This window comes from Capsicum annuum, chromosome 1 (assembly GCF_002878395.1).
Source record: "Capsicum annuum cultivar UCD-10X-F1 chromosome 1, UCD10Xv1.1, whole genome shotgun sequence".
NCBI classification, from domain to species: Eukaryota; Viridiplantae; Streptophyta; class Magnoliopsida; order Solanales; family Solanaceae; genus Capsicum; species Capsicum annuum.
Window position 1 is genome coordinate 174,825,879 of NC_061111.1, and position 9,712 is coordinate 174,835,590.

The 9,712-nt window shown below is 34.3% G+C and overlaps 1 protein-coding gene across 3 annotated transcripts; it reads right to left on the reverse strand.

Moving 5' to 3' along the window:
• Positions 1-520: 520 nt before the first annotated feature.
• Positions 521-9,224, reverse strand: LOC107841581 (ribonucleoside-diphosphate reductase small chain A). Of its 3 annotated transcripts, none has more exons than XM_016685460.2 (10): positions 8,915-9,224; positions 3,816-3,976; positions 3,666-3,737; positions 2,915-2,963; positions 2,651-2,777; positions 2,192-2,257; positions 1,962-2,078; positions 1,634-1,796; positions 1,475-1,545; positions 521-975 (listed from the first exon to the last, which is right to left on the reverse strand). In XM_016685460.2, exons 1-10 carry the CDS (start codon positions 9,081-9,083, stop codon positions 861-863), a joined length of 1,110 nt encoding a protein of 369 aa, XP_016540946.1. In that variant the 5' UTR covers positions 9,084-9,224; the 3' UTR covers positions 521-860. The 3 variants fall into 3 exon arrangements, with proteins under 3 accessions (XP_016540946.1, XP_047263834.1, XP_016540950.1); XM_047407878.1 differs by having other exon boundaries at positions 3,666-3,713; positions 8,915-9,223; XM_016685464.2 differs by lacking the exon at positions 3,666-3,737 and having other exon boundaries at positions 8,915-9,221.
• Positions 9,225-9,712: the final 488 nt, after the last annotated feature.

The window sequence follows — 9,712 nt, forward strand, 5'->3', positions numbered from 1 at the left end:
CTTAAGATGTGTATTACTAATACCTCAAAATCCATGGTATTAGCAATGCAATGGATCCAATACATGCATTAACATGACTAAAGACACTATTATCCCTAAAAAAAAATTCACATCCTTTCCAACATATATATGGAGGATATTTTTGAATTTTTTTTTAAGAAATTATTTAATTCATGTTATTTTTAATACATCAAACCAAACATTGCATAAGAAAAATACAAACATAACTAATGCAAGCATAACTAACACAAACATTACTAATACAAGCATTACTATCACACCATATTTTACATTATTCTTACATACCCTACCAAACAACTCCTTACTGTTCTAGCTAAGTGTACAAAAATGGAACACACTGATAAGTGAATAGTCGCACAATCACACTAAGGTTAAAATGAAGGAAAAAACAAAATGCCATGCAGGAAAGATGCAATGTCACTTCCCCTGACCCATATCTTGTCTGAAGAATATTTATGATGATAGGGATAAAAAGCAATAACTAAAAGTGGGCATGAAGTGAAAACATAATGATGATTGAGCCAATCCACCTAAAGATGATTTTCAATAGCTTTATCCCTACTAGGCAACAAGTGAATGGCCAACTAATTTCACATAGTTTTCAAAGTCTACCCAATAATCATAACTACAAAAATTATCAGGTTTGACAAATACACTTAACTTTTTCTTCACATGAAGGCAATCAATTACCCTTCTAAAAGTGATTAGTAAAAGGTATGGACTATAAACAATATGATCCTTAATGAATAATACCACAAAACGATGCCATCTTTCAGCATCAAGGTGATGCTAGAGGAAATAAAAACTCTTACTGAGGGCACAACAAAAGGGGAAAAACTCTAAAAGTCTTCATCCAGTTTGAACTCAAAATTCTTGCCATTGTCTTGCAAGCTTGACATCACAGAAGCCTTTTGATAGTCACCAACTCTTCTCTCAAAGAAGTTGGCTTTGCCCCTGCACAGTTAAGGTCTGAATAAGAAACTCTAAACATGCTATCAAAATAGATCATGGAGGAATTACTCTAAACATGCTATCAAAATAGATCATGGAGGAAATATTACTAGTCCTCAGGGTTTAGTTCAAGTGGCAAAGGTTGCCGGACTTGTGACTTAGATCACAGGTTTGAGCCCTATGCCATGAGAGCTGGGTATTTAAATGGAGCAAGGTAAAGGGACGGGCCCATTATCCCCGAGTTTTGAAGGCTGTAGTTGATGCTAAGGGTTGGGCCCAGATGGATTTCTTGGTCATCAAGAAAATTACTAGACCATAGGCTCCAGCAAAGAAGGTGGCATCCAGATAATCATATTTAGTAAAAACACTAATTTGTTTAATCACTTACGGACCCTATATACATTTTTCCAGCCACTACATATATGGTATACTTCTAAAGATTATGCATCATTACTGCAACACAGAATCAGAACCCACTTCGTATGGAACGAACGATACTTACTGAAGCGAAATAAACTCCATCCAATCAAAGGGGTTTTCAACATTATACTTCTTGGCATACCCTAAGGCAACCTGAAGAGCAGATTACCAAACTTGTTAGTTCAAGGAAAGATATTAATTACATCCATCCTCAAACAAAAGGTGCAACGTGATTAAGTACCAGGAGGCGATCGGCAACAAACTTTATGTACCGGCTCATTAGTTCTGCATTCATGCCAATCAATGCACAGGGAAGAGCATCACAGACAAATTCAGTTTCAATTTCGACAGCTTCACTCACAATTTGATGAACCTTTTGCCTAGTCAATTGCTTTCGGATAAAACTGGACAACAGAGGTTATATTAATCATATCAAGTTATGTCCATCAAGACATTACCTCCCACTATTACTGAGAAGACAGAGAATAGAGAGGATTTGTGTGGGATGGGCAATGTGTATTAGTTGAAACACTTCTACCTAAGTAAATAGACATCTTGACATATTCTACCTATATAGAAGGCAAGCAAAGTCACAATGGAGACCCTCATCCCTAGAAATGAGCTCATTTGAAAAAGTCAATCCTGGCATCAAACCTCTCTTTTTCAGCCAAAAGATAGCACAAAAGCTGCGAACAAAATAAGTTACAGCATGTAATGTTAATCTTCAATACTACTAGTGAGCAGAAGATAATCAGTCTAAGTGGAATCAGACAGACTAAATAATGAGTTAGCAGCATACCTTCCTGAAAAGAAAATTCCTTCAACACATGCAAAAGCTACGAGCCTCTCAGCAAATGAGCTGGAACTGCACGAAGAAAGTAAAAGATGTTCAGTTAGTAACGCCAATATTGGTCAGCATCATCAATTCTAGATTTCTAAAGTTTGAAATGGCATATAGCAGTGTCCTTTTTGTATAACATAGCTTCAGGAATCAAACAAACCTCCATAAAAAAGCAAGGAAAATAAAAAAGAAAGCAGCAAATACAGTAAATGAAAGATGAGGATTGTTTGGGGACGAAAGAGAAACAATGGTACCATGTCCAGAATAATTTTTTTTCCTTTGATTAGGTACAATGTCCCAGATAATTAAGAAATAATAATTGTTTCTCATATTACTAACTTATATTGAGGGTCTTTAAGTATTTTCATTAAGTGCAGCAAGGTCACAACCATGCATAGTAAAAGATGGAACTGTTACCTCTGTATCCAATTCAAAGCCCACTTGGCCTTTTGTGAGACGCAAGGAATGCTTTCAATTGCATTAAAAAGCTTATTTTTCTGCCTTGAGTCCTTGATATAAGTCTCCAGAAGCAAGCTGTACATCTCTATAAGTAAGTGCAGAAGCTCTAATCAGACATCAAAAGAGTACATACCAGAAACCCCTTACCTCAGAGGACAAAGAAGTTACTAAGACAAAGGAAAAAAGCATGTTGACCACACACAAATAGTTCGAAAGCTCTACCCGAGTGAATATTTTCCATTGCAATTTGAAAACCATAAAATGCGCGTGCCTGCGGAAAGAAGAATGATTTGTCTGTAAAATGACAGTCGTCTTACAGAAACTGTATCAGCCAAACACCTAAATTATACCCACCAAACAATACCTATTATCAGATGATTAAGCATTTGAAAGACAAGACGCGCAAAATGAGAATGTTTCTTACAAGTTCCATTAAAAGAAGAAATGTTAATTATTGAAGAAAATGCATCAATAGCTGTTTGACGATCAAAACCACACACTTATTATTGGCAACTGTTCTGATCAGTCAGTGATGTGCATTGATTAAGGGACAGGAACAATTTGCAAATTAATACAGATATCCCCTTTCCCAATAACAGCAAGTCTTTAGGTTTTACTGAATGTGATATCCGCTGGAATCTTTTGAGGCATTGAAGATAATCTTTCTGTAGTGTGGCGCTTCAAGTATCCTATATTATTTCAGTTATTTAGAAGTTGAAGGGTTAGCAGTGGAGAACCACCAAAACACTTCTGAAGTGTTACTCCTACAATATTGGCTCTTAATTTAAAAGAAAACTGATTATCAGTACCGTGTGCTATTCCTATAATACCCTGTGTGAGAAACTGTGAAGTTCATGAACAATAAGGACAATGAGATAACGAAAACTTTTGAAAAAGACGATTATTCAACATGAAGGAGCATTACTCTGATTATTTTTGCCCCACCACAAGAGTGTATTGTACGCAACCTTACCTTGCATTTCTGCCAGAGGCTGTTTCCAATGCTTGAACCCGTGACCTCCTGGTCACATGGCAGCAACTTTACCTGTTACTCCATGGCAGCATTACTCTGATCTTTTCTAATTTAAGATTAGAGATATGTGAAAGAGGTCAGTTAATTCACCTCTTGAATTTGCACATCATTCAGAAACCTAGCAGCCAAATTTTCCAAAACAATTCCATCTGATGCGGCAAAAAATGCCAAAACATGACTGATGAAGTGCTTTTCAGATTCAGATAAGCCTTCCCATTGCTGCAAATCCTGAGACAGGTCTACCTCCTCAGCTGTACCACATATATTGCAGAAAGAAGAGGCAAATGCTAGATCAGTACATGGTACTGCTACAGAAGAAGGCAGATGCATAGATATGCAGTAATAAGTAAACTATTTATCCGCAGAAGACAGGTTAACGATAGACCAGGGGACTGCCATCTAGTCATCCGCACGCAGAATACAAGCTTTAAAACCAATGCAAAGGATGAGATAACAATCCCGTGAAGCTCCAAAAAGCTGCAGCAGTTACTTAAAGCAAAATTTACCACAGCCTTCACAAACACAAACAGCAATATCAACTTCTAGCATGACTAGTTTCAAAATGAAAAAGAGAGAGAGAAATAAATTAGGCAAAATTGACCTCCCTAAATATCAGAGAAAAATGCTCTTTGATCGATTCAGGTTCCTACCGCCATTCCTAGTTTTATTCATTAGGGATACAGTTAATTTTGCCCACCAAGAAAATGAATGATCCCTCACTGAGAAGGTGGCCAGAATTACAACTTATGTGCTCATAACGAGTCAAATATCAACTAGTCCCACAGTTTCGAAACCACTTCTTCAGCAGACTATGAGGTTAAGTTCTGGAAATTTCAAAGCAATAAATTATTAACCTTCTGAGGGAAATAAAAATCCCTTACATCCAAACTGAAAAGTCTTACCACTTCTTCAGCTATACCTACTCACAGCCTTCTTGATGGACATTAATATATATAGGGACAAGGCTCAAATATGTCACTGGACTATCAGAAATGGCTCATTTATGCCATTCGTTAAAAGTTGGGCTCATTTATGCCATCGCCGTAAAAAAACTGACACATCCATGCCATTACTTTTAATAGCCGATTTTAGAAAACAGCTTTGCCACTTGGCAACATATTAGAGGTCCACGTCATTTAATCCACTAAAAAGAATCCACCCAACTTTTTGATCCATTAAAAATTAGTTTGATCTATGACGATTAGGTTAATAGTAGAGTCAAAATTTTAAAATAAAATATATATATATATATATATATATATATATACATTAATTTATTTTATACTCCCACACAAATATATACTCCCATGTTATCTAATTTATCAAAAATATATTAGATTTACTTTTGTTTTTATATATGCCAACTGACCTTAGACTATATTATACAAATTCTATGTCATCTTCATTTTATTCTTTCTTCTTAGATATTTTATTTCATTAAAGAGAAAAGAACAATGAAATTTTGAAATTAATCAATTCATTGAATTAAGTATATAATGAAATGATAAAGACAATACATACATAATACTTGTGAGTTGTAACTTGCATGCATGACTTATATATTGTTTTTATTCAATTTCTAATTAGGATTGGACCACTTAAAATCAATTATATAAGGATATAAAACTATGACGTCTCACCAATTTTTATGTAACTATATCATTAAATCAAATTGTAATTTAAGAAAAATATAATTGTAATTTAGACAAATATTCTACCTCTAATGATTAATGTTGATTGTCAAATAATTATCTTAATACATGATTGTGTCAAAACATTAAACGACATATTAAAAAAGATGAAAGGGAGCAATATAATGAGTGTTTGAGAGAACAATGTCCCACGTGAAAAGTAAAAAAGAAATGAAATTATTTATAAAATGTCGGAGATTTAAGGTCTCTAGAACAAAAAAAATGTCAATTTGGTTCAAAGCGAATGATATCATACAATATTAAAAGTATTTTATGGTAATTAATTAGCACAATAATTGATATCAACGCCACTGTACTGAAATTTTTACAGGATGGGTATGAGGATGATAGAGTGACGGCATGAGACGTATTGTCTTATTGTGTTTGCTTTTCTATGGATCAATTTACTATATTTGACCACAATTTGAAGCCACATACAACCAAAAACAAAAATGTCGATGACTTGGTAACTATAAATACTTGGATGATATGAGGCGATACACAAATAATCTCAAAATTAACTCATTAACAGTAATTAATCAAGTAAAACTTAGTTCAAAGGGAGATGATCATATTATTAATCCGTATTGTGAACAGAGTCACACGTGAAAGCCAGAAAAGGAAAAAAAAAACTATTGATATCGGGCAATACAAATAATCTCAAATTTTAAAAACATAGATCAAACTAATTTTTAATGGATCAAAAAGTTGGGTGGATTCTTTTTAATGAATCAAAAAAAAAATTTAATTTTTTTTAAAAATTATTTAAAATAAAAAAATAAAAAAATAAAATAATGATGTGGACCTCTAATATGCTGCCACATGGCAAAACTGTTTTCTAAAAATCGGTTGTCAAAAGTAATGGCATGGATGAACCAGTTTTGTAACGGCAATGACATGAATGAGCCCAACTTTTAATGGATGGCATAAATGAGCCATTTCTGATAGTTCGATGGCACATATATATATAAACATGTGTATTTGTTCCTTATATTAGGATGGTTCCGAGAGTCAGTTATGGGTCTTCAACGAGACTATGGCAAGGCAAGATTTATTGGTTCAGGCATCCTTTTGACATGAAGAGTAAAATGTGGAAAATAGAGAGCTAATTCTCAACACATTCAACAACTAAAAAATACAGAATTGAATAAACGGAAGACTGTTTGGGCCTTCGCAAAAGACTAAACATCAATTCTATTCCAAGGTGGGGAGTTTAATTTTCCCTGTCAGCCTATTTGCAGAACTCAAGTAAAATTTCCATCCTATCTCCTGGCAAATATACATCTACATGAATTAGCTTATCAATTTCCCGAAAAATACTATAAGAATCAGTACTGAAATCTAGCCTATAGTTGTACAGATTCCCACAAAAATAACATATTTTGGTTAAGCCATTTGCTCATATAATCTCACTAAATATGGGTTCATCCCGCCTATAATTGTCTCTGTCTCCCCTTAGAGGGAGGGAGAGTACTATTTAGGAGTTTATGTGACAGATTTTCTACATCATGTTAACACTTAGCTCTGTTTTTAACAATTACTAGCTATTCCCTGGATTTTCTTAGCTTGTCAAATTTCTCTTCATCATCTGTTCATGTGAAAACGTCTTATTTGATTCTATTTTTCTTCTTAATTCTTAGAAAGAATCCCCAAGAAACATTTTCAAGGACATCATATCCTCTCAAACGAATGTCCCCAGGCTTTGATTCAACTAGCTAGGAGGTACAAGATTTGAGCTTTTCGAACTGTCTGTAACTCACTAGAGGCTCGGGAAACAAGCCTACAAAGACTAAGGGTCAGTAGTTAAGTGCAAGGAGGGTAGAGGCCAGGGGCGGATCTAGGAATTTTAGTAAGGGGGTTCAGTATATGGATTAGTCGAAGGGGGTTCCGCCTCTACTATTTATACATAAAAAAATTTTTTACCATGTAAAAATAGTATAATTTTCCGATGAAGGGGGTTCCATGTACATTCGCCACTGGTAGAGGCGGAGGCCATACTCCCCATAGTGAACCTTTGCGCCAACTGAGGCTGGACCACCTAAATCACAGTGGATTTCAAAGTTATCAAAAGTTCTCTTAAATGAGTTCTACTCTTTTTGCTTGCAGCTACACTTGGGTTTATTCAGCAGTAGACTCTATTTGTGGCTCTAATTGCCAATACTTTCTTCAACTTCTAAGTCAGGCATATAATTTCCCAAAAAGCATCGTCAATTAGGGTCCGGGGCAGGCAATCCCAGCACAGAAAAGGTTGCCAACATCCTGCAGTATTCCCCCGCTTACGGTGCCCAATATATTATAATTTACGATTGAACAATATAAAAAGCTTTAAACCCTCAAACAGGGCCAGAAAAACAGATGTAACAAAATCTTTCTTCCGGAAAGAGCAAGCACTCAAGTAAAGCAGCAAACATAGAAGAAACATTCATCATAAACAAATAAGAAACTTGAAAAGGTAAATGAACATAACTTGCTAGTCAAACTCAAATAAATAAACAAATAAAGGAAACTTCACAGGAAAAGAACAACTCTAAACTTCTTAGAAACTCATAAAAAGAAGCAAACTTTGGGGGGGGGGGGGGAGACCCCACCATAAAAAATAAGTTTAATGAAGCTCTAAATAAACATAATTTGCATCGCCGAACAGAAATATAAACGAATAATGGGAACTTTAAAAGAAAACTCTGAACTATAGATTAAACACATAAAAGCGGCAAACAATACAGATAAACCGCATCATAAGAAAACAACTGTGATTAAAAGTAGCGGATTTTAGAGAGTAAAGCCTATCAGTAACGAATAAGTGATATGAAGAGTAAAAATTTGCAATTTCACATGGCCAACTCAGAATATAGATGAATAATGCAACTAAATTTCAACATTGACAAACATACAAGAACAAAGCTTGGGAAACAAATAAAGGAATAACTTTCTTGAAAAAACTATTGAAACTTCAAATCTACACATTATCAGTAGAGGAACCATTCAAGCAGAGCAAACTTTACTGGAAAAAAACTCGTCACAAACAAAGGTGTAAGTGACATAAATAACTAAACAAACACAAATTTACAGTACCAATTTAGATATATACAAATAATGCAACCAAATTTAAACATTGACAAACAACAATAACAACAACAACATACTCAGTGTAATCCCACAAAGTGAGGTCTAAGGAGTGAGTGTAATCCCATAAAGTGAGGTGCGCAGACCTTACCTTTACCTTAGAGGTACAAAGCCTGTTTCTGATAGACCCTCAACTCAAAGAAAAACATTCCAACGCAGTCCAGAAAAAGAAGTAACCGGGAATGTTTTTTTCCCAAGAATTGACACCAGTCAGACATTACCTGTCTAGAAAACCATTTAAAGCAACAAACTTTATAGGAAAAAACTCACCATGAACATGTAAACAAACAAACACAATTTTGCATAACTAACTCATCATACAGAGGATAGGGGCAATTTTAAAAGGAGTTAAAACAAAAGGGTCATAGGGATTACCAGTCCAGAAACCGGCTTGTGCTTTCTTGTACATTTCCCAAAGTTGTGGGTATGTAATAGGAAAAGTGCAGTACTTTTGGGGTTGTTCTTTCAAGATTGGTTCTTCTTCTCCTTCCTCTTCTTCATGCAATAGCAATACCCTTTGTGTTCCTTTTCTCAAAGAACCCATTTTTCAACTTCGTATCTCTACCACTCCTTTACAGATACACTTAACAAAATTATATGTGAAATTGAAAGGTTTTTTATGTAACCCTTGTGAAAAACCCCTACAAAAACCCTCCGGCAATATTTATAAACCGACTAGTTACTATAACTTTTCTTTAGTTTTTATTTATTTATTATTTTTTTGGTAAATGCTTCTTTTTCAGTTGGTAACTTTTTTGGGTTAATTTCTTTTTTTGTTTAACGTTTTCTCTCAACGTGTCCATTCTATAGGCCATTAAATTGTAGCGTACGGCGCCGTTCGCATGCGTCCATCTGGCAGGAATTGCATCCGATTATTTAAGACTAGTTAAAAGAAGTCCGTGCACGGGCTCAACATTTATGCTAAATTAATATTATAATAATTATTATATCAGTTAATGTTATATTTTTAAACTTTAAATAAATTTATTTTTCAAAATAATTTTTTCATACTATCTTAAAATATTTTAAATCATCAATTATTGTGATTTATTATTCAAATATATAATTTTATTTCAAAAATTTAATTCAAGATCAAAATTAAAATCTAGATAATCGATCATACTTTTAGAATGTTTTTAGATATTTTAAGTTGTTAACTATTGTAGTTTATAT

Excerpts from the sequence above, each read along its gene's own strand:
- LOC107841581 (XM_016685460.2), bottom strand. The coding sequence starts at position 9,083 with ATGGGTTCTTTGAGAAAAGGAACACAAAGGGTATTGCTATTGCATGAA. Across the intron at positions 2,778-2,914 it reads AATGGAAAATATTCACTCGG|AGATGTACAGCTTGCTTCTG; the intron begins GTAGAGCTTTCG and ends ACTTACTTATAG. Across the intron at positions 2,079-2,191 it reads GGAATTTTCTTTTCAGGAAG|CTTTTGTGCTATCTTTTGGC; the intron begins GTATGCTGCTAA and ends TTTTGTTCGCAG.